This window comes from Bactrocera dorsalis, chromosome 4 (genome assembly GCF_023373825.1).
Source record: "Bactrocera dorsalis isolate Fly_Bdor chromosome 4, ASM2337382v1, whole genome shotgun sequence".
Taxonomy (NCBI): domain Eukaryota; kingdom Metazoa; phylum Arthropoda; class Insecta; order Diptera; family Tephritidae; genus Bactrocera; species Bactrocera dorsalis.
In genome coordinates this window covers 14,861,124-14,885,710 of record NC_064306.1, presented here as the reverse complement: position 1 = coordinate 14,885,710, position 24,587 = coordinate 14,861,124, and the positions used below count along the sequence as shown (strand labels likewise).

Here is a 24,587-nt window from a genome sequence, read left to right as displayed (position 1 = left end):
ATATTTGGCGACGCTCTGAGTACTAAATAAAAAAAATTAATTATGAAAGAAAAAAATAATTTCTCAGATCTTTTAATTAAGCGATATGCAAATGTACATACATACATATGTATATGTGGCTAAGAGCAGAAGAGGTGTGCAGAAGCCTTAACTGCATACGATTCTGGAAACTTGAAATTTTATCTTGTATTTTCGATGTAAATATACAACATACTTATACTGGGACTGATTTAGTGGAGACATAATAATATACTTATGGTTGGTATTGTTTCGTCGTGTAAATATAATATTTACTTAATAAGAAATACATATGTATGCACATGAGTTAAAAGACATTGTCCCTGCCAATCATCACCGGGTAAAAAAACAGATAATCAGTGGGTAACAGGGGGGTAAACGTGGGGGTAAACATGTGGAGTTTGTCTTAGGCCGAGCGTACGTATACATGTGATCATACAACAAAAAATAACCCGAAAATGTGCGTTGGTGTTAGTGCATAGAGAAAAAATGTGTAGTTGTATTGAAATATTTGTCACAAGCGGGTAGCCGTGGTTGGCTGGGATGCTATTTGCTTTTATTGTCCCAATGTTTTAGATGTGCTAACTCTTAAGCTTAGTTTAAAGAGTTCCATATCTGTACGTGGTCTCACTGTAGACCGACCGTGCTGAGCACATCATTAGTATACGTATAACATACACCGTGACTAAGAAATAGTTAGGACTGCTTGTACAAGTCAATTACATAGAGTTTACTCAGTCATTTACGTAGGAACTATTTTTCTGGAGTGTACGAATTTCGACTCTGATGATGATTTCAAATAGGTGGACATTGTTTTTGGAAAGCATGTGTTATTTTTGTATTTGGTATGATAAGAACCGTCTGATGACTCTTACTACTTATGTTCTAGGCACCGGTTTTTATAGATGTCAAGTTGTATAACGTAATCTTCGCTCAACTTCATCTTCTTCTTAGTGGGATCTTTGTACATTATACGAGTACGAAGCTTGTTCAATATATGTAGTACTTACGTACATAGGTTGCTTTCATATTTCGGGATTAGAGAACAAAAACAAATATTAATCATCGAAAATAATAATATTCTCAACCAAGGTCAAATTGTCAAATCACTTTTGCCACTAAGACTGTGGTAATGGTGAAAAGTGATTCGTTTTCGATAGTTAGTTTTCTTGATTACTTAAAATAAAACTGAAAAAAAAAAATATTGTGTTCCATATCCGCACAGGTACGAGGGCTGCTATATATATTTCTGGCCTAATAATGATAGGCATATTTAACAACGAAAAGGTTTTTTTTTTTTCGTTGGACTTGGCTCGTCTTGGAAGACCCACACGGTCGATTGCTGTTTTGTTTCGGGCTCATACGCATAGATCCATGATTCGCCTTTTGAAACACCGCGATCGTATTTTTTCAGCATTTCTTTACACCAATCCACACGAGCCTTTTTTTGAGCGATTGTCAAATTGTGCGGGATCCAACGAGAACAAACCTTTTTTACGGCCAGGTGTTCATGCAATATCGAATGTATGCTGGTGGGAGAAATGCATAGCCATGCCTCTATCTGAAGGTATGTTACATGACGGTCTTGCATTATCAGTTCACGTACGTCATCGATGTTTTCTGGCACAACGGCTGTTTTTGGACGACCTTCACGGAATTCGTCTTTGAGAGAACGTCGACCACGATTGAATTTGTTGTACCAGTTTTTCACAGTGCTATAGGATGGTGCTTCATAGCCATGCAAAGATTTTAGTTCATCGATGCATTCTTGTCGTGATAATCCACGTCGAAAGTTGTGAAAAATGATCGCACGAAAATGTTCACGAGTTAATTCCATTTTTTGGCCGAGATGATTTTTTTAATTCCCTGTAAATAAAACAATTCACGATTAAGTGACAAAACGTTCTGAGTGATGTTATGCTAAAAAATGTCAAACTTTGCAATGGAAATGTCAGATTGCACCTGGCAACACTTAGTGTTTATTTTAATGAAATTCGATATTTAACTAACAAAAATAAGTTTGTTATTTTAATTACGCAATACTAAAAACGTAATAAAGTGATGATTTTACATTTCATTGAAATTGCAACTAGTGATAAATGTAAACTAACAAGAAATATTTTTCTCAATTTATGAAGTAAAACACTAAAAGCTGTAATAACAAGCTTTATCTTTTTTAAGCAAAGTTTAATAACTTAATATAATGATATTTGTTATTTTCTTAATAGATCATGAAACGTTGTTCTTTTCAGTCTGTCCCTGCTATTTCTAGTCTCTCCTAGTTGTCGAGCTTCAGTGTTTACATGATTTTGTAACCTTTTTACAATGACTTCCCGAACCATTTTTAAATGAAGATCACGATGCAGATCCGAATTGTGTATGTACCACGGTGCCTTTACAATTTTTCGCAGAACTTTGTTTTGGAATCTTTGCACCGCTTCGATGTACTATATAGCGGGGCAGCGCATCCCCATAGTTGAATTCCATATGTCCAATTAGGTTTCAAATTGTGATTGTAGACTAGGATTTTATTTTTTGATGTTGTTAAGGGTGATTTCTTGCCGACCAACCAGTTTATTTTGTGGTATTTTAGTTATACTACATATAGTTCTGAAACTTTTTTTTGCATATGCTCCTTCTACGAGTAATTCAACTTTGCATCCAGCGTCATTCCAAGATATTTCGCCGAGATGGAGTACGAGATTACTTTATTTCCAATATGTAAGGGGATGAACATACGTAGCACTTTTGTTAGCGAAGTTTATGTGGATAGACTTCAACTCGTTTAAAGTACATATGTAATGTACCATTTCTGTACTCATTTTATAATTTGATTTAGTAAATATTGCATTTTGTGCGACGATTCAACTTTATTTTTGCTTACATATTTATGGCTTAAAATTTGTAATGATGCAGGTATGTCGCTAGTAAACAAAATTTATAAGATTGGTCCCAGGACACTTCCTTCGGGTACACCTGTTTTTATCGGCTGTATCGGCTGATTCTGAAGTAGCGGTTGCTCAGGTAAGAGTCAACTAGATCGGTTAGATACTATGGAAAGTGAAGTTTTAATTTATGAAGTAAGCCATGGTGCCATACTCTATCGAACGCCTGGCATACATACGTCAAGAAAAACAGCTGTGCAATTGTGCTTGTATCGTTACCGCCGATATTCAACCACTATAGCGTACAGCTGCCATACGAACTGAACGATCAAATAAATGTCTTTGTGGGGATTATTGCCGAAGGTAACGGTACCGTATCCGAAGAAATTAAGATCGAATTACTATAGCGTATCGCTGTCATATATTGAAATCAATATAAAATCTTTTTATACTCTGTTATGATATAAGAAGTTTTTTTTTATTTTCTTTAAAATTGTCGGTTCGAAAAGTTATATTCATACACCCAGCGAAATATTTATAAAGCCACCGTCAAATTTCATATTTCTCTTAGAATTGGTGTAGGCGTCCACAGATTCCGCATTTTAAATTAACGAGATGACTTTTGAATTAATATTTTAACCACAGTAGGCGGTGAATATTTAACAAGAACCGTTATCTCTAAACGAAATATTTATAAAGCCAGAGTGCGCTTATTTGATTGCATTGTTACATGTGAATTATTAATTATTACTGCATAAGTAATTTAATTAGCTGTTTAATTAAATTATTATTTTTCTCAAAATCGTAAAAGAATGCCTCGCGGAAAAACTTTGACGGAAGAAGAGAAAGGAAAAGTTATGGCATATCATGAAGAGGGTTGTCAAATCGAGACATTTCAGGACGTTTAAATAGGTCAACGGATATTATACGATTTTTTTTTTTAATTAGGGATCAATTTTGAAAAATTAAGTTAATTTGGAGATAGGAGTACGACGGGTACAACAAATACTTAAATGTGAATTAGATTGTTTTTATAATAAAAAATACGCCAAACACAAATTTGCCAGGCTTCGTTTCGCCGAAAAATATCGCTTTTGGGACGACGAGTGGAAAAACGTTATTTTTACTGACGAAAAAAATGCAAATTGGATGGCCCCGGTGGTCTCCAAAAATATTGGACATAGAGTCGGCGGATCAATCATGGTTTGGGCTGAGATAACTTACAGAGGGAAAACTTTAGTTTGCTTTGTAACAACAAAAATGGACTCGGAATACTACATTAAATTACTGGATGAAGTTCTTATTGATTTCTGAGAGAAATTTGTTGGAAATGAGTTTATTTTCCAGCAAGACAATAATATAATTTATTTTTTTCTTTCTGAAATTAACCGTAACATTAATTGGATTAAATATTTATTCGAAAAAATAATAAATAATATCAAAATTATAGGCTTTTCTTTCATAATTGAGCTTAATGAAAGTGGCTCTATAAATATTTCGCTGGGTGTATGTATTATGTTTTGTTTTCATGTTGTAATCGCATTTGTACGCCTTACTTCTTCTAATAAATAATTTATGCCTATTTACTGCATACATATGTCTGTGATCAAATTGAAAGGTGAATTTTGTACATTTCACCTTCTTTAAAGTAATCCCCTCCCGCTGCCATACACTTATGCCAACGAATTTTCTAGTACTCATAGCACTTGGAAAAATTCTACGCCGTGATGGCCATCAGAGCCTTCTTCAATTCAGCTTTTATATTCTCAATTGAGTCAAAACGGTGTCCTCGGAGTGAATTTGCTGAATAGCCAGAAGTTACACGAAAGTGTGAAGAATTCGTGGAAGTTAAAAAGTTTTCGACTTTTAAGCATTTCCACACATTAATTATTACTGCAACGAACAGTTAGGCGACATAGAAAACAACAGCTAATCAAGAATAATTAATTTAGTATAATAAAAATGTACAACCATACATTCATATGTAGATACATACATATGTATGTAATTAGTGGGTAAATATTTATATTACCTGAAAATAATGAACAGGTGCCTATGTATCTTCATATTTTTTTAACATTAACATCGTTTAAAATTCCTTCGTGCTTGAATTTACAAACATTTGTACATACATACATATGTACATATGTACATAAGTATGTGTATATGTCCATAATTATTAACCGTTTACGGATAAACCTACTTACATTTATAGTATGTGGTAAATAGAGATACACAGCATAACAGTATTCCACGAAACATTTCGTATCAGTAACTTTTAAATCAATTAACTGTAAAAGTTTATTATTTCTCATTGCGAAATTGTATTCTATTTCATCAGCATGAGGTGAAAAACCGACTTCCGAGCAATAAACTCGATATAGCAACTGGGAAAAATAATAAATTAATGCAACCAGCAGGTGTTCCAGGTAAAAAATACTTGTTTGCAATAAAAAATATTATGCAGTAATTAACTGTATTTATATTGACTAATAAATAATCGTTTAATATTTACGATAAATATTTACTTTTGGTTGTAAACATAATCGGCGTTAAAATGATTATTTTGTTTATATAGTAAACAAAAGGCACGAGTCTATACTAAGTACATATTGTATATAAATATTAGCAGATACTTACATACATATGTACATATAGTATATACATACATACAGTGGCGGACAAAAGTCTACATACACCCCCTGTTTTCTTCGATTTGAGAGTACAAAAAGTTTTTAGAAAAATGTATTTATACAGTTTTATTCTAATATTTATTATAATAGCAATTAACTAAAAAAATCCATTTATTTAACATAAAACAACAAATTTATGGAAGAAAAACTCAAAAATTGCTTTGACAAAAGTCTACATACAGTTCAAATCTCATACTTTGTACATTGTTATATTAACAGTAAGGTAACGTTAGCCTTTTTCTTTTATTTCAATATGTTTATTGTTTGATATTTATTGAATTTAGTTGTGGTTTAAACACTTCAATAGCTATAATGGCTCCGTGAAATGAAATATCAATTGATGTAAGAAATTTGGTGATAAATGAAAGAAAAGAAAAAAAATCATATGGTGAAATTTCTAAAATTGTAAACTTGAGTCGAGCAACAGTACAGACAATTCTAAAAAACTTTAAAAATAATGGTTCCAACAAAAATAAACCGCGCAGTGGACCCCCAAAAAAACAATCTCGTAGATACGTCAGCCTGATTCTCAACGAAGTAGACCAAAATCCAAAAGTAAATGCTCCAAATATAGCCGAACGCATAGCGAGTACGTCACAAATGAGTATCCAACCAAGAACAATAAAAAAAAACTCTAATTGATAACGGATTCCACAGTAGAACACCACGGAAGAAACCTTTTATTTCTGAAAAAATCGGAAAATTCGTTTAAAGTTCGCCAAAAAACACAAAGAAAAGGAAATGGATTTTTGGAAAAAAGTTTCATTTACAGATGATTCTAAATTCACTCTTTTTGGTAGTGATGAAAGTGCTAAAATTTGATGGAAAACTAACGCCACGCTTGAACCGAAGAAAGTAGTATCAATTGTGAAGCTCGGTGGCGGCAGCGTAATGGTTTGGGGAGTTGTTGCGGCCTCTGGAGTTAGAAATTCGGACTTTATTGAAGGTGAAATGGACGGTTATAAGTATAAGTCTCTGTTGGAACATAATTTGAAGCCTTTGGTGGTTAATTTAGGGCTCGGTTCCGGTTGGATATTTCAACAAGATAACGATCCGATGCATGCGGCGCAAATTGTCAAGGATTGGTTGCTTTATTATACTCCAAGTCAATTAAATACACCACCTCAAAGTCCAAATATGAATATTATTGAACATGTCTGGGAGATTTTGGAGCGTAGAATTAGAAAGAACCAAATTTCTAGCTCTGCTCTACTCTAAGAGCGCATATTGGGACCTTGGAACAGCATTACATTTGCGGCGTTGACAAATTTAGCAGAATCAATGCCACGGCGCACAATGGGTAATAGGCGGCAAAAATATGTAATTTTTAACTATCTAATTTTAACAAAATTTCATTCCAGTAGTGTTTCTAGACAATGAATATAGTTTAATTTATCACGTATTTGCGAATTGCCATTTCACTGACTTAACAATGTATTTTTAAAGTCAAATAAAAATAGAACTCTTGAAAATTGTGAAAAATATTGAGAAACATATGAGAACAGACGTATGGGGTTTCGACGTTTTATGCAATAAGAAGTGACTTCAAAGTCCATCCTAATATATATTATAACATATTATAAAATAATTATTTTCATTTCATAGGCCTAATTCATGTCAATTTTGACAAAGTTTTAAAATAAAACCATTTTTAAACACTTTTACATAAAAATTATAGTTTTGACTATTAGCTACGTGTACCTACATTGTCTAGTTAGTCCTAATATTTTATGTACACTTTAAGGAATATGATAACGAAAAAATGAACTGCGGATACGTGCGGATAAGGATCAAAGATAGCTATGAACGGTTGTTGTGTTGTTCACATATTGATAATTTAAAGTAGCGTTTGTGTAATTTCGAAATTCGTTGTGTAATAAAAACCTAACAGTTCTTAACAAGTGTGATTGTATAAATATATATTGTAAATAATATTTGCAAAATGTCATCCGTTTCCATAAGTAATCGACAGCTTACTGAAGAATTTATTCGGTGCGGCCAAAAAAGTGATATGTTGACGCAGTTTTTGAGGGATAAATTCCCTTCTTTTAGTGAAGATAAGGTGAAGTTAATTTTAGAACAAATTAAAAAAGGTACATAAGTTCATTCAATTTAAAATGAAACCAATGCCACAGGAAAAAAACATACTATTTAAAAATCATTCTGTAAGGCTGGAGAAGAATTTTACTGTAGAGATGGTTGATAAATTATTACCCGGGACTTCAAATAAACGTAGTTTAATTGCTGGACGACCGGTAAAGAAATTTGAAGAATGTAGTGAACGGGCTAAACGTTACAAGGTCTAACAACTTCGAGATAAGTACTCTGAACAAGAATTAAAGACCGCAGCTGGATCAGCTGCTATTAAGAAGATATACTTAGATTCTCAAAAAGCGTTGGCGATGTTAATTGCTGCACAGTTATCAAAGCATCAGTATGAAGTTGTTCCAAATGTGCTTAAAGACTTCGGATGTGATGTGTTGCCACCGTATTATAGAGTTCGGAAGGAAAAAAGGCATTGTTACCCTGAAAATATTACTATTACACCAATATCTACACAAGTTGATTTGCAAAGTTTACTTGATCACACAGCTAAAAGAATTATTTTGGCCGCCGAGAACTTCACAAATCTAACTCATGTTCCAGAAATAATGACTCTAACATCGAAATGGGGTTGTGACGGTTCGTCAAATCAAAGTCAATACCACCAGTTCATACCTAACGAATTTGATGGTATATCTGATACAAATTTATTTATAGTATCTATGGTGCCTTTAGTGCTTACAACTATAGACCAAACAGACACGTTATGGAAGAACTCTAGGCCTTCTTCCACAAAGTTTTGTCGGCCGATTCAATTTGAATATGCCAAGGAAACCGCAAACCAAACTAAAGAAATTGTCGAAAGGATACGGGAAACCATAATCAACATATTGCCAACATTTGTGACTATAAAGGACAAGGTTATTGAAATACGTCACAATCTCTTATTTACCATGATGGACACAAAAATAGCTCAACTGGTTGTAAAGCATCATCTGTCTGTTACTTATGTAATTCAAGCCCTAAAGAAATGAACAACCTAGAATCCGTTGTCAAAAAATCATGCAATTAAGAAGCAGTTAAGTTGGGAATTTCTCCCTTACATGCTAGAATTAAAACAATTGAATTTATTTTACATATTGGGTATAATTTAACTTTTAAAAGGTGGTCTACTAATGCGGAAACCAAGCCACTTAAAGAAGAAAATAAGAAACTTTAGAATTGGATGATGATGTTAAAAAATTACTTGTTGAATAAATAATTAATAATATATTATCACTTTTGAATATTTATTGGTTATGTTATATGGGAGGTGGGCGTAGTTGTGGACGGACTTGTTTCATTTTTAGAGAAATAATAATTTTTATTGATTCAAATCCGTTTGACAATTTTTAACAGTCTAGCTGTGATAACAGCGAAAATATTGCAACTTTTGTGATTATATTATATGGGAGATGGGCGTAATTGTGGGCGGATTTGCTTTATTTTTTCTGGACAAGCTTATATTTACAAAATATTACACTGTAGAAAATTTTGTTACTGTAGGATGATTTTTGATTTTTGTGTTATATGGGAGGTGGGCGTGGTTGTGGGCGGATTTTAACAAAATTTTTTTTTTCATCTAATTTGGCAATATGAGAGATGTGTGCCAAATTTCAAAGCCCTACCTCGATTCCTTCTATTTTTTGCCGCGGCTTGTATGAAGCGGCCCCACTGTGCGGCGTCTTCAAGCAGTTATAGATACCAATGGGGACCCAACTAAATACTAAAACGTCTTAATAACTAGCATTTTTTACAGTTTTTCGCACTGAACTAAGATATTTTTGTACTGTATGTAGACTTTTGTCAACACAATATTTGAGCTTTTATTCCATAAATTTGTAGTTTTATATTAATTAATGGATTTTTTAAGTTTGTTGTTATTAGAAAGAAGATTAGAATAAAACTGTATCAACACATTTTTCTAAAAAGTTTTTGTACTCTCACATCGAAGAAAACAGGGGGTGTATGTAGACTTTTGTCCGCCACTGTATGTATGTCATATGATATTATAGGAAATAAAATTACTGTAAAACTGAAATTGAATAAAATCAAAATATTAACTTGGCATTAATTTATTATTGGGCTCCTACATTAGTTATGTGGGAGCTAGGTCAAGTTTTCGCACAACTTTATTTATTTTTGGCACAAAGGTATACTAAGTTAATCACCTTCTGAAAATTTCAATGAGATAACTCAAATATAGGCCGATATATCCAGTACAATGGCACCTGGAAGTTCGAAAATCTCTATATTAGATATTTGAGGGCTCAGAGAAGTATAAACCCGATTTAACCCATTTTTGTTACACAAAAGTACTATTGTCATCGTCCAAATTTTTACATTTTTAAATAATACTTACATAGTTAGTACCTTCTTCTTAATTGGCGTAGACACTGCTTACGCGATTATAGCCGAGTTAACAACAGCGCGCCAGTCGTTTCTTCTCTTCGCTACGTGGCGCCAATTGGATATTCCAAGCGTAGTCAGATCCTTCTCAACCTGGTCCTTCCAACGGAGTGGAGGTCTTCCTCTTCCTCTGCTTCCCCCGGCGGGTACAGCGTCGAATACTTTCAGAGCTGGAGTGTTTTCTTCCATTCGGACAACATGACCTACCCAGAACTAAGTATGTACATATGTCAATGTCGTCATATATCTCATACAGCTACAGCATAAATCTTTCGCAGAACCTTTCTCTCGCAACGTCGACTCATCAGTTGTTGTCATCGTCCAAGCTTCTACACCATATAGCAGGACGGGAATTATGAGTGACTTAGAGTTAGATTTTTGTTCATCGAGAGAGGACTTTACTTCTCAATTACCTACTCAGGCCGAAGTAGCACCTGTTGGCAAGAGTAATCCTGCGTTGGATTTCCAGGCTGACATTGTTGTTGGTGTTTACGCTGGTTCCAAGATAGACGAAATTGTCTACGACTTCAAAGTTATGACTGTCAACAGTGACGTGAGAGCCAAGGCGCGAGTGCGACGACTGTTTGTTTGATGAGAAGAGATATTTCGTCTTGTCCTCCTTCACTGCCAGACCCATAAGTATGTATGTATGTAACTATTACCAGAACCAAATAGATCATGAGTTTAACAGCGGAAATGATATCTGCCAGGACAGGTCTGTAAAAAAATTTGTTTTTCATTTTGATCTTTTGCTATTCTTATACCAAAAAAGCCATTATTATGTGACAATCGCTTAATTTTGTTACTTTATTTAAACTTAAATCAAAAGAACAGTTGATTAAACGCGTTTAAATCGAAATGAGTAACAACAATGTCCACAATGAAATGTTCTGTGCTTGTGGGAATCTTTTGTTGCAAAACAAGTCTCTTCTGTGTGAAATTATTTGTATGATTAATTACCCGCTTGAAGAGGGCATTTAAGTGTTTATTCGTTTACAGTTATACGAATAGCATTTAACTTTTTGTTTACATATGAATGTAGGTATGTACATACGAGTATGTATGGTAAGTAAATGTCACCTGCATGAAATCAATAATATTATTACCGGTTTAATGCGAAGCAACGCGCCTGAGCGCATGTGCGCATGGTTAGCCGTTGCATCAGCATCAACATGTTTACAAGTTCAGCTCAGTGAATAGCCGCTTGTGTCAGCATATACTAAGTAATAAGCGTGGGCCGGTTCATTCACACCTCTCAACAGTTTTGTTATTGTTGTTTAAACCAAATCAGGAAGGTAACAACAGTCGCAAGAAGCGTTCTTTTAAATACTCAGCATATTGAGTTTTGAGTCGCAATTGTTTTTAATATAAACACAATTTTATGTGGAAACATATGCGAGTATGTTGATTTGCTTCGGAGAATACGCAGTAAGCATTTTATTTATACAAATGCTAATTATTGTTTACAACTTTCTTGCGATTGGTTTTTGTAGTTCCCCCGAGGTGGGTTCAGATAAACAAAATCAGACACAGCTTGGTTAGCCCACTGACCGCAATGCCCTCACTGCTGCATTTATACATATGTATGTATGTATATATATGTACTCACATGTCTACATATAACTATACTACATGTATGTATGTCTGTACATACTTATATGTATGTATGTTGGGCGGAAAACCAGTAACAATTCAATTGCTAGACAGTTCGGAGAATCTGATTTCTTGACCCATATACTAAAGCTTAATTTACACTTAAGCTGTAATGAAATATATACTATGTAAGTATGTATGGATATTAATTAAAACTACCCACAAATTCTGAGTATTTCAGTTTAAAGATGCCGGTTTTTTACAAACTAATGTTTAGTAGAGTAAATAATATAATTATTACATTAATACAATTAAGTAACCACAATTTTTAGCTCGCACTATTACCATCGTCACCGCCCAGTTAAAGAGTTAAAGGTTCCGCCCAAATTGACTGACGACCAAAAGTTGCTCAGAATCCAACATTCGAAGGACAATTATTTGACAAAAAATCACATCTTAACCATTAACCACTCCCCGTATTCACCTGAAATAGCACCGTGCGTCTTCTTTCGTTTCGGAAAAATGCATTTGCCCATGAAAGGAAAGGCCGTAGAGGCCATTCAAAAGGCTTGCAACCGGCATACTGGCGGCCATACCAGCCAACGAGCTAAAACACTCGTGCTTTTGGACCGTGCAAAAAGCTGTATTGCAGCAGAAGGACACTATTTTGAATAAAATAAATTGATTTTGCCGAAAAACCCATTTGTTCTTTTTTTTTTAAGTTCTGTTTACTTTGGAACGCACCATGTATGTAGATACTGGGGTCTGCATATTCGGTACCTAGGGGATGTGATTTCATCTAAAAAAGTGCGCGGCCACGACCATTATGCAATTTTCTCACGGCTCTTGTAAAGCTGTCTAATACCATCTCGATGGTAAAATCTAATGTTTCTGAAGTTTTTTCTTATTTATATACTTATCACGCTTTTAGCAATACCATTATGTAGCAGTGAGCGGGGTTATGATCCGATTTCATTCATTTTCAGACTGTCGATAAGTGTTCTTATAAAATTTACCTTCAGGGGGTATTCTGGTCTGGAAGCATGAATTTCAGGTAATTTTTAAAGTGTCGTAAAAAAAAGCAATTAATATTTTGACAATCCATTTTTATACTAGTTATTTGTTAATTTTAGAAGAGTACAGAAAAAAAATAAAAACTAAAAAAGTAAAAAATTTCAAAAATTATGAGCTGACGAAGTGGGGGGTCTCTAAAAATTTCCACGTGGCCATACCCATAATTTCAACCCTACTAGTTATCTGAAACCAAAAAAAAAAAGATTGTTAATCTATAATAATGTCGCAATGGCCGGAACTACGGAAAAGTGGGGAAAAAATGTTTCTCAAAATGGCGACTGCCTGAAAAAAAAGTTTTTTTAGATTACTTTTTCTGACTATTTCGAATTTTTTAAAAATAATAAAAATACAAATTTGGGGATGGGGCTAGTTCCAACCATAGACAAGCCTATAAAGAAAACTCTATAAAAATTTCAAGTAAATCGGCCCAGTACAACCTGAGAAATCGTGGGTATCGTTCCGAAAAAGTCAGTTTTGAGAAAAACGCATTTAAAGTTTCGCGTAAAGCCTTTCCGGCCGAACCAGTATGGATGCCGGGTCAGAATAATGCCTATATCTCCGAAAATAATTTGAATTTTGAAAAATCTTCTTATACACATATTCTTGAATAGTTAAACTTTGAGAATATAAAAAAAAAATCGATTTTTTTAAATTTCTAGACCAGAGTACACCCTTCAGCGAATTCGGTTATTTTAGGTTTGAGAAATATTTAAATTAAACCTATAAGAGGTCTGGGTCACTCTTTTTTTTTAATTTTAGCCCACAGGTGTTTCTTGCTACTGCGATCCTTTGTGCTAAACTACAGTTGCGCTTTTTCCAAGTATCTAAATATTGTTCCAAAATAGCCTCTATAAGACACCCCCGTATTAAGGGTTTTGCTAATGCCTTTCGATTTTAATAAAATTCCCAACAACACATCCATTTTATATCCCTTCACTACGTGAACTGTACCATATGGAGGAGGTTTCTTACCTTAGGTAATTCGTGTTGTAGCTAACGATACAATTTCCAAACAAATAATTCAAACCCGATTAAAATCAAGATTTAAGCTTTTTTTACATCTGTATAAATATACACATATAGAAATATACCTGTGAATGATATATGTACATATGTATGTAACAGCTTCAGTTCTTTTTGAATTATTATTAAGTGTGCTCTGCAATCCACAAAAAGATGACCCCACAATCTGCGGCAATTACCGGGGGATAAGCCTCCTCAACGTCGCGTATAAGGTTCTATCGAGCGTATTGTGTGAAAGATTAAAGCCCACGGCACCGCCGATATCGGACCGCTATAGCATATACATATGTACGTATGTATGTATGTAAGTAGCTGCCAAACAAACTGAACAATCGTAATCAAGTACTTGCATGGAAAACTGTTTCATTTGACAGGCTATATCCACAATATCGACAAGAATCATAGCCTACAGCAATAGTGCAATCTCTAAAGAAATCGTTCAGATCGGAACAGTTCAGCATTACAAACTGAACGTTCGGATTCAAGTGCTTGCATGAAAAATATTTTCATTTAACGAGATGTCTTCACAAAATTTAGTAAGGATTATTGTCTAAGGCAATAATACATACAATCTCCGAAGAAAGTTTTCAGATAGGACTACTATAGCATATAGCTTCCATACAAACTGTGTAATCGAAATTAAGTTCTTGTAAGGAATTTTTTTGTATCTGTCAAGTGTATTATTGCTTCGGCGTAGACGACGTTTACGTTTTTACTTCTTTTAGTACAAATTTAAAAGATTCACAGGATCGGTCGATGTCCTTTTCCTGGATTTTGGTAGCAGATGATGTAACACCAACATCTTGATATTTTTTAAGTTAGTGCAGAAATTTTGGGAATATAACGTACTACTAACAACTACGACTGCTCTCCTACATTACCTAATGAACGAAATGCCTTAAAACTTCAGCAAATTGCATCCATGAAGCAGCACTGGTTCAAATACATGAATAGCAACCATTAAAATTTTTCAACTTTGTGATAAAAAGGTTTATCTCATTCGACTTGAATATGGAGCTCAAAAAACAGATCGCACCCGTTACGAGAAGTCTGAAGTGTGTTAAATATCGATTATGCTATTTCAATAAAATGAAGACACTTTATTCTTCGTTTGGGTATAAAGTCAACCTGAACCGTGCTTCGGATGATTAAACCCTTTATCACTTCTTCTTGGAGCGCTACAAAAATCTTAACACGTATTTGCCTTTAGAAACACATATGTACGAATGTAAGTATGTATAGTGAAAAAGCAATAACCAGAAAATTACAATCTACATACATACATTCTGATTTATTTTTTAAATAATAATTTAATTTTAAATAAAGCTTTTGGTTTACATTTCTATATACAGTGTATACTATATATACAGATGTGGAAGGACCTTATACTAAATGTGTCTCTAATTAGGACTGATTCGGAGGTATAACAGCGCTATATTATTTTCTTTGGATTAAGAATTACGAACGATGAATTTATGGCGGACACGGAGGCATCCAAGAAGGTCTTACGCAATCCGGACCACCTGCTCCACCTGGACCGCCAGGGCCATTACCCCAACCACCACCACCGCCGCCGCCACCTCCTCCACCGCCACCACGTTCACAATTGCAACCTCGACCACCACCGCCGCCGCCGCCACCGCCACCGCCTCCTGGCACTGGTACGCCTATATAAAATTGCAACAAATTGTTTATAAAGGGTGCTTTAGAATTTATTGGAAATCTTACCCTTAACCAACGCCAACACAGCGATTAAAACAACTAACAGTAATTGGATCTTCATTTTCACTTGTTAATTTTGCGTTACCCTGGCTGAAGTGATACGATGTTTTATATAGCACCGGCCCTTTATATACAACCACAGATGAGCTTCGGTTTTCATTATGGAAAACACATGAGTTCAAAGCGATCGGGGAACTTTCGTAGGGTTATTCAATTGCGGTAAACGCTCCGAAGCGGTGCAATGTGCTACAATAACGAACACAACCATACACATGCAAATAAATTCATACTTGTGGCGATCAATTGACGCTGCGGCACAAGATGAACGAGGCAAAGGGAAAACTTATTGTGATAAGACATGTGTGCAATTATCACCTCACTGCTCTTTAGTGTCACTGGAAAATCCAAAACAATCTCGACAATAAACAACTAAAATTCAAAGTACGAATATTCATATACGAGTACAGCACGTTACAATAATACGAGTTCATAGTAGAAATATGTATGTATGTCTAAGTCAACTATTTGCGCCGAAAAGGTCGTGGCTGATAAGAAATTAACACCAAATGCAACATTTATTAATTAGCTTAATCTCCGTTGTGCAAATCTAAATGACGCGCATTCTAAGAACGCAATTATGTAATAACTATGCGCAATTATATTTCAAAACATTTATTAATAAAATATATGTACATAAGTATATGTATGTACATACAAATGTTGAAACTGGGTCAACGATCTTGTTGTATTTACGCAGAATTTTGAACTGAAAACAAAATGCGAAATTTCAATGGAAAAAATATTGTATGTAAACACGTGATATTAATAAATTGCGACTTCAATGTTTACACAATTTTACAACCGATTCATATTATTATATCGGTATAAGGTATGGGGGGGTCCCATTCAGCTAATACCAAAAATGTGAAGCGAAAATACATACATATAGCCTATCCCTCCCAAAGGTCAATCTCACCTTCGCGCGGTACCCCTGTTCACTACAAACGAGGCTCTGTCGACCGAGAAAAGGCGGTATAACCTTAGCACCTGCGAGGAGGAAATTCCTACGCCATTGCCTGTCTAGGGGCGAAACCGGCAGCCCCGGAACTAGGCTCGGATGCAGAAGGCTAATCACCTTATGTACATACATACATATATGAATATTGTTAAAAACTGTTTGTTGTCTTACTACTGAGTTCTACTAGTTATATGTATGTATGTTGGGAGAAGTCTTTAATATCTACTGGTTTTTTAATGTTGAGTTCTATTTCGGAATGGCTTTCAAATTTGGAAAAAGGTAGCAATTAATATTTTATGGTAGATATGGGAAGGTAATTTATAATTTTCGAGTACCGTTTTGTATATCAACCTAACAACATTTGCTGCGACGCGTTCTTCAGAAACACCTCATAAATCCTTTGGTAAACTATTTTTGGAACACAGTATTCAAACATTTAGCCATACTCATCTCATCTCAGTGTTTTTTAACATTGAAATCTGCTTTGAAGGGGAACTCATCAAAAATTATCTATTAAAACGTTATCGAACTTTTTTCATCTTCCTAGTACCAATTTCGTTCATTATTTCAATTATTTTCAATTTCACTTTTTCTGGAAAATATCAGATTCTACGAACACACTTAATAAATGATAAAATAAGATTCGAATTATAATTCCATTTTCTATAATGAGTTTGCGGCAACATTAATTTTAATATTGGAGTTTATTGACATGGGAAAGATTCTTGACGCTATAAACTCTGGACTAGAACAGATGGTTTAAAACGGGACTGCTCCTAACTCACATAACGATTATTACTTTATCGGGTACTGGTGTAGTCCCTTTGAGATTCATATGAAGAAAGTAAGAAAATGTTTCTATCAACAACATAATTATTTATCTCAAAAATTACTTTCAAGGGATGCGCTTTGAGTCGATTAAGGTTATGATTGCGATTATGAAAGTTTAGTTAATCATTCGGGTCATTTATGCAAATATATAGTAACCGTTAAATAACGTGTATTTAAGTTTGCACAATATATGAATAAATATTTTTTAAATGCACAGGAAAATGTTTCTCTGTTCTAAAAGGAATGAAAAGTTTGAATCCTGAGAGGCAACAGCAATAATCGCAGTGTATTCTCTAAAACCACTTGGGAAGGCTGCATAAACAGTTTAGGATCTCCATTTCCAGTATATTTCAATTGCAGACCGTAAATAAAAAACAAAAACGAAAAACCTTAAGTTCGGCTGCACTGAACCTAGAAAGCACAATGAACTGTCTTTGACTATAATCTCGGCCGAATTTCGTGCAGAAGTCTTGTCATACAGAAACCCTTTCCACATATTAACTTTATTTTGATCGTAGAGTTTGTATACGTACTACTACAAATGTATAATTTGTCATAGTAAACCGATCTGAACAATATGTTTGGATGTTATTCAACTGTCTTTGGTAATAATTTTGTCCAAATTTCGTAAAGAAATCTTGGTCGAATAAAAAGATTTTTATTCGTATAGCAATTATATTGAACCATTATCGTCGGCTGAGTAGTCTCTCAGAGAAAAGGATGTGCTCAAACTTCTGTTATCTCGAAAATTAAGGGGTTAGTTCACACATTTGTACATACTTATACTGTCAGACGGACATGGAAAAATCGACGCAGTTCGTCGCGCTAATCATTTATATAGCATATACTTTAAAGTATCTCCAGAGTTTGCTTTTAGGCTTGATATATCCTTTTTATGGTGTAATAAAAAATTCAAAAATTTTTTGTGGTCACAAATTGGATTTATTATAATATTTTAAAAATTGTTCAAAACACTGCTCCAAACTATCAAAACAATTAACAATATATTAAATTATGTCCTTAATGGCTGCGCGATTTATTTACCACCGCCACCACCGCCGCCGCCACCTCCGCCAAGTTCAAGGTTGAGGCCACCGCCACCACCGCCTCCGCCGCCTCCACCGAGCTCTTCAAAGGTGAGACCACCACCGCCACCGCCGCCGCCGCCACCACCAGGCAGAGGTTCAGGCATGGCTGTAAAGCAAATAAGAAGTATTTGTAAATAAACGAAAAGTTTTTTATTTGAATGTATAATATGTATGTATGTATTGCTGCTTCGTTAATTTGTAACCGAATCCTGTAACTCACCCACAACCATCGCCACTAAGGCCAGGACGAAAGCAAAGAGAGCGAAGAACTTCATGTTGCAAATATTGAAGCTGCAATGTCTGGAAAAACAGTTAGGGCCAATATTTATACTCGGCATAATGCCGCTCAGCTTCGTACCAAAAGTAGCTGACGCAATAAACTTGACCCGGTGTTTTGATGCGCTCTTAAACGAGTAGCGATAACTACAGATTCATACATACTTATGTACATGTCCGTATGGAAAAGTATATATGTATATGCATGAACATACATACCTATGTATGTATGTATACGCATAACTGATTTTGCTTTTCTATTTTCACCGGAAAGATGTACAAACAAAATAACAATGTTAGAAAGTGCTATGAAGAGATCAAATATATTTGTTCAATAAATTTTGTAATAACACTGTCCAACAAATGAAGACTTTTTGAATGGAACAGAATTGCGACCCTATAATTCTGAAAGGGTATGTTGAGTAGATCATTTTTGTAGAATAAACTTATGGTCCAGCACGTCTGAGTTTTTTTTTACAGTGGGTCAAAATTTTCATTTTTTGGTCGAAGGGAGCATTATACTATATGAAAAAAATGTTGTAAGTTAATGTCTGAGAGAATTCTTATAGTCAGAGTTGTATTGTGGAATTGTATGAGGATTATTTTTGTGGAAGATCTTAACCCTCTAACTGGTTTCTTTATGGGTCAATTTGACCCTTTTTTCGAGAAAATCACATATATTTTGTGTATCCTGTTTGCATTCCAGTCAATATTGCAATCATTTTGAAGTCTGCGCATACTTCCCATTTATATTTATAGTATTCAATTTTATTTAAGAGATTTGAAATATTTGCGTATGTTTCCTCCTTTTTTGTGGAATACGCAACCGGTATTGATGGATGCTGATTTCCATTGTGCAGTAAAACTGCTTTGAAGCTGTGTTTTGAACTATCTATAAATAGTCGCCAAGCGGAAGAGTCCAGTGGAAGCTTTAGATATTTTAGAACCTCTTCAATACTGCAAAAGTATACAAGTTCTTCTGATTTTTTAAAATAACTTTCCAAATCGGCGTGTCTTTTTCTTGGCGATGTAACTTTTACATCGGCTTTTATCAAATTCCTGTTTTTCAATCTGGAACATAATATTTCAGCTTTCTCTTTTGTTAGTCCTAAATCTCTTACAAGATCTTCAAAATAAGTTTGGTCTATCAAATTAGGACATATGTTTAAACCACCAGGAGGCAAGTAACTTATATCTGATATGTTTTCAACCGCCGCTGTTACTTCTGTATTGGCGTATGTCATATTGGCCGAAAATGTATGTGTAGGCGGTTGAGGCACCGGAACACCTTCACAGCGCACTTCTGGTAAAATGACATTATTTGTTGCTTCGTATGTCATTATCGCGTAGTGCCTTTGGCTTCTACCAAATTTGTAATTTACGCAGAAATAGCATGTATCTGATTTGTGATTTTCAGGTTCAATCCATGTAATAGGCGCAGAAAATGGCAGCGCCTTAGTACCGCCTTTGTACCAGGTCAAAAGACCACTTTCGCAAGTAGTACATACAGTTTTTGGTATCCAAGCTTCACATAAAAATCGTATTCCAAAGAAAAGAAAATATGGTTCTTCAATTGTAGGGAATATCTTTCTTCTGCTTTGAAGGTGCGTAAAATGTCCACAAATAAAACAAAACCAATCTCTTAATTTGCAAACAGAATCCGCCATGCTTATTTAAGCTTTAATTGTTCTTTTTTTATATTAAGTTTAGTAAAAATCACACCCGATATGAACTGCTTAGTAAGTCAATTATGCTTAATTTTATCACACCCGATTTGTAAGTCACAGCTGACTAGACGCGAGAACTCAGTGTTTGGCCCGGCCGAACTTGACGACGTTTTCACCTACTTTGTATATGTTGGCGTGTAATTTTTTTATCAATCGTAAAGAGCTTTATTTACAACAATGGTGTCTTTGGTGACCCCTCCTGAAATTTTCCGCCAAACATTTTCGTAGAATATTTTAATCCTTAAATGTTCTTTTTTAAAGGATATTTTTTGATTTTCTCGAAAAAATGGTCAAATTGACCCATAAAGAAACCAGTTAGAGGGTTAAGATCTTCCACAAAAATAATCCTCATACAATTCCACAATACAACTCTGACCATAAGAATTCTCTCAGACATTAACTTACAACATTTTTTTCATATAGTATAATGCTCCCTTCGACCAAAAAATGAAAACTTTGACCCACTGTAAAAAAAAACTCAGACGTGCTGGACCATAAGTTTATTCTACAAAAATGATCTACTCAACATACCCTTTCAGAATTATAGGGTCGCTATTCTGTTCCAAAAATGCTGTTGGACAGTGTAATTTACTTAAAATTTCACGCTTGTACGCCGACATACATAAATGGTTTTAAGTCATGTGGAAAGTCCAAAAAGTCCAATAGACCTAAGGTCGCGGTGCATTCTTCATTTATCAATCTTAATATAAAGCTGTTCGATATTAAATAACCGATATATACGGTATTAAGCCAAACTTTCAAAACTTATATATTAGGTATGTATATGAGGGGTGGTATTGATCCAATGTTATTACCAGAAAGGATGCCTTATGAATTTCAACTAAAAGTTTAAAAATCATAATAGTAGGTGCGGCTAGCAGAAGTATTCACCCGATTTTATCTACTTTAGGTACAAGAAAACACCGATTTTATCCAGTTTTAACACAAGACAAACTTTTAACAGAAAATAAAATCTTTTGGAATTTTAATAATACATCTTACGGATTTATCGATAATTTTGGGAATAAAGAACCTTATGCAAATGGGTCCACATGCTGAATATAAGGGAGGTTGAATGTTATGAGCCGATTTGAACAATTTTTAAAGTTAAGATGACAAACCTTAATACATAATACTATTTAGCAGAGTTAAATCTCGATTTATTCATTGGTATTTGAATTGTATACCGAAAAGTAAAAAACTGAAATTTTTTCTGAGCAAATTTGGTTCTTTTTGCTTTCTGGTTAAGGAGATCCTATGTGTATGAAAATTACCTATTATAGAGCAGAGCCCCGCCAACATTAAAAAATCTTTTGTTTTGTATCTTATTGTGGAGCTTAGGTGAATCGCTTTATATGTTCTTGATTAATGACGTTTTGTAGAATAGGCAATGGTTCAATTCTGCTAATCTACATTACCAAGTTCCAGGTTTCATCAACACACCAGGTTGTTCAATAATCCAATCCAATCTGTAGATTCCACCCCTGAAGTGAGAATATGGTATGTTATCTTAATTTTTACTCAAGTTTTAGCTTCCGTTTCGTCACCCCGATCATTTATACAACTAGAACTCATCGATTAGTTTTAGGTATTACTAAGAATCGTTAGCTCCACAAAGCAGTAATATACTATGGTACTGTGTTAATCATGTTGAAAGAGTATAAACCGATAACTAAGTCATACATACATTAATCTGAAAACATGAACTTGGTACACGGGATCGTAGTAAAAATGTGTAATTAAAAACAGTTTAATGAAGCGGTCTTAACTACGTTTTATTTCGTATTTTATTTGTGCTTCTAAGACTTAGAAGAAGAAGAACATCTTCACTTCAATTGAGATAACATTTCGCAATGTTTTGATTGTCTCTAAAATGCTTCCATAATATACATAAGTATAATAATATAGAAATGACCACTGTATCCATTGGTATGATTACATATTTCAGTGGAACTGAATAATGAAATTAAGGAACCCCACATAAAGGTATTTAAGTTGTTATTCTCGATATTAAAACATGAAAATATCCGGAACTACCCCACTGCAACTTAATCAGTGAACCCTCTCGAAAAAAAAAATCCTCAAATGTTTTCGCTTTAATAAAAAACAGGAAAATATTCTGTTATAATAATGAATTTATTAAAAGCATACGGCCAATAGCTGAAATACTTACTTCAGGCATCATCCTTATACTAATACCCTTTCTAGTTGATCCATAAATCTGGTCCTTGCTGAGGTTATTTTTGGATAGTTCATTTTATTGTTTGTAATTGTTTTAATTAATTAACTTTCGGTTTATCATTATGAAGTTTATAAAGTAACTCATTGTAGGAGGAGAACCATAGATACCATACTTTTGTACACATATGTTTTTGTGTATATATAATATTTTGTATCTAACCATATCCTTTGCATTATATTATTATTCCGTATAGAATTAATCTCCTTCAAAGTAAAGGAACTACGGAAGGCTTCTACTTTACGAAATAGCATTTTAACTGCTCAACTGCAAATTACTTAATAATATCATACTAAGAAACAACAAAAGCACACATTATATTTTGTTTATCAAATTAGATTTATTAATGTAATAATTTGTTCTAAATCCTTGGGCCAAACAGTAAAATTAATTAACAATGTGTTAAACTATGTCCTTTGGGGTTGTGCGCTTTACTTGCCACCGCCGCCGCCACCACCACCGCCTCCGCCAAGTTCAAGGTTGAGACCACCGCCACCACCGCCGCCGCCGCCTCCACCGAGTTCTTCAAAGGTGAGACCACCACCGCCACCGCCGCCGCCGCCACCACCGGGCAGAGGTTCAGGCATGGCTGTAAAGAGAAGAAAAAGTATTTGTAATTAATCGGAAAGTCGATAACATGAATATATAATATATGTACGAGTATGTACGTGTTTATATGCATGTAGTCTTGTTTCTTTAATATAATATTTAACCGAATCCTGTAACTCACCCATAGCCATCGCCACTAAGGCCAGGACAAAAGCAAAGAGAGCGAAGAACTTCATGTTGCAAATACTGAAACTGCAATGTCTGAAAGAACATTCAGGCCTGATATTTATACTCGGTAGGAATATCATGTTTTCAGCTTCGTCGCAAAAGCAGCTGAGACAATAAACTTGACCCGGTGTTTTGATGCGCTCTTAAACGCGTAGCGATAACAACAGTCTAGACATACACACGTCCATATACAGAAGTATATATAAATACATATGTATATGTAAGTTATTGGTTTTTTACCTAAATAATTGAAAACAAATGCATATATAGTATATACTTATAGTTATATGGACACATACTTATGTCTAAGTGATTGATGAAGCATACTCTCCGATTTTCACCGGAAAGAGGTACAAAGGTGCTGCATATAGATTGACAGCGAAAATGCAAAATAACGAGTAAGAAAGCGCTATGTGGGGGTGCATCTGAATACATATTACATATATTCGTTCTCGGTTTGTAATGATCAAAAATGTCAGCTAAACTTTATAGCAAAGCCGAAGTCTCATTTGATTGAATTTAAGGTGAGGAAATATTTCCACGTGTCTGCAAGTCTTTATAAGGAAAAATGTCGTTTATAAATAGAACATTTATTATTAAATTACATAAACATAAATCATTATATTGGGTATATGGGGTGAGAGGAATAAATGAAGTTTAAACAGTACCAATAAAATAAGTCATCTATTATCCATAGAGGAACATATTGACTCAATTATTTGGTACAAAATCAAACAGAATAAGTAAAGCCATATGTGGTCACTGAGATTTCGATTTCAATGATTTTTGACACCAAACTACAGTAAGGGTTGACTCAATGTTTAAGATATCTCTACTTTATACCCTATAAAAACGGTTCGAATTTCTAAATCATTACATTATTTTAAGCACATGGGAACTAGAGGAAGTAGTCAGCCGACTTTTCGGTTTAAAGTCAACCATAATCACTTAGGCGATTCGTTATTTTGAGGATTTCTATTAAATCTAGACAGTTATCGCACTTTTAAGTTTTTGACAACCTTTGAAATGTATCAAGGATATGCTAAAATTCAATATATCCACAAAATTTGGTTGATAGATGTTTAGCAGTTTGTAAGATAATATATCTTTTTTGTTAAAGATAGATTTGCGA

General features: G+C 34.4%; 3 protein-coding genes across 6 annotated transcripts; all 3 read right to left on the bottom strand.

The window, feature by feature from the left end:
- Positions 1-15,067: 15,067 nt before the first annotated feature.
- On the bottom strand, positions 15,068-15,665 carry LOC105222935 (rRNA 2'-O-methyltransferase fibrillarin). The gene is made up of 2 exons (XM_011200507.4): positions 15,506-15,665; positions 15,068-15,444 (listed from the first exon to the last, which is right to left on the bottom strand). The coding sequence occupies exons 1-2, from the start codon at positions 15,558-15,560 to the stop codon at positions 15,251-15,253; spliced, it is 249 nt and encodes an 82-aa protein (XP_011198809.1). The 5' UTR covers positions 15,561-15,665; the 3' UTR covers positions 15,068-15,250.
- A 2,602-nt stretch (positions 15,666-18,267) lies between these two features.
- On the bottom strand, positions 18,268-23,769 carry LOC105222937 (rRNA 2'-O-methyltransferase fibrillarin). 4 transcript variants are annotated; one of them, XR_007422671.1, is made up of 3 exons: positions 23,755-23,769; positions 23,409-23,695; positions 22,994-23,267 (listed from the first exon to the last, which is right to left on the bottom strand). XR_007422671.1 is itself a non-coding variant. In XM_049455726.1 (2 exons), the coding sequence occupies exons 1-2, from the start codon at positions 23,533-23,535 to the stop codon at positions 18,385-18,387; spliced, it is 285 nt and encodes a 94-aa protein (XP_049311683.1). In that variant the 5' UTR covers positions 23,536-23,619; the 3' UTR covers positions 18,268-18,384. The 4 variants fall into 4 exon arrangements, 3 of the variants coding, with proteins under 3 accessions (XP_049311683.1, XP_049311684.1, XP_019844749.2); XM_049455726.1 differs by lacking the exons at positions 22,994-23,267; positions 23,755-23,769 and adding an exon at positions 18,268-18,542 and having other exon boundaries at positions 23,409-23,619; XM_049455727.1 differs by lacking the exons at positions 22,994-23,267; positions 23,409-23,695; positions 23,755-23,769 and adding exons at positions 18,268-18,542; positions 18,657-18,813.
- Positions 19,063-21,022, bottom strand: LOC125778378 (uncharacterized). The gene is made up of 2 exons (XM_049455702.1): positions 20,933-21,022; positions 19,063-20,869 (listed from the first exon to the last, which is right to left on the bottom strand). The coding sequence occupies exon 2, from the start codon at positions 20,377-20,379 to the stop codon at positions 19,384-19,386; it is 996 nt and encodes a 331-aa protein (XP_049311659.1). The 5' UTR covers positions 20,380-20,869; positions 20,933-21,022; the 3' UTR covers positions 19,063-19,383.
- Positions 23,770-24,587: the final 818 nt, after the last annotated feature.

What these genes read in the sequence shown, in the direction of transcription:
- LOC105222935 (XM_011200507.4), bottom strand. Translation starts at nt 15,560, where the DNA reads ATGAAGATCCAATTACTGTTAGTTGTTTTAATCGCTGTGTTGGCGTTG. An exon ending in TGTGTTGGCGTTGGTTAAGG is followed by an intron (nt 15,445 to 15,505) that starts GTAAGATTTCCA and finishes AATTTTATATAG; the next exon opens with GCGTACCAGTGCCAGGAGGC.
- LOC105222937 (XM_049455726.1), bottom strand. Translation starts at nt 23,535, where the DNA reads ATGATATTCCTACCGAGTATAAATATCAGGCCTGAATGTTCTTTCAGA. An exon ending in CTTAGTGGCGATGGCTATGG is followed by an intron (nt 18,543 to 23,408) that starts GTGAGTTACAGG and finishes TTTGCTTTACAG; the next exon opens with CCATGCCTGAACCTCTGCCT.
- LOC125778378 (XM_049455702.1), bottom strand. Translation starts at nt 20,379, where the DNA reads ATGGCGGATTCTGTTTGCAAATTAAGAGATTGGTTTTGTTTTATTTGT.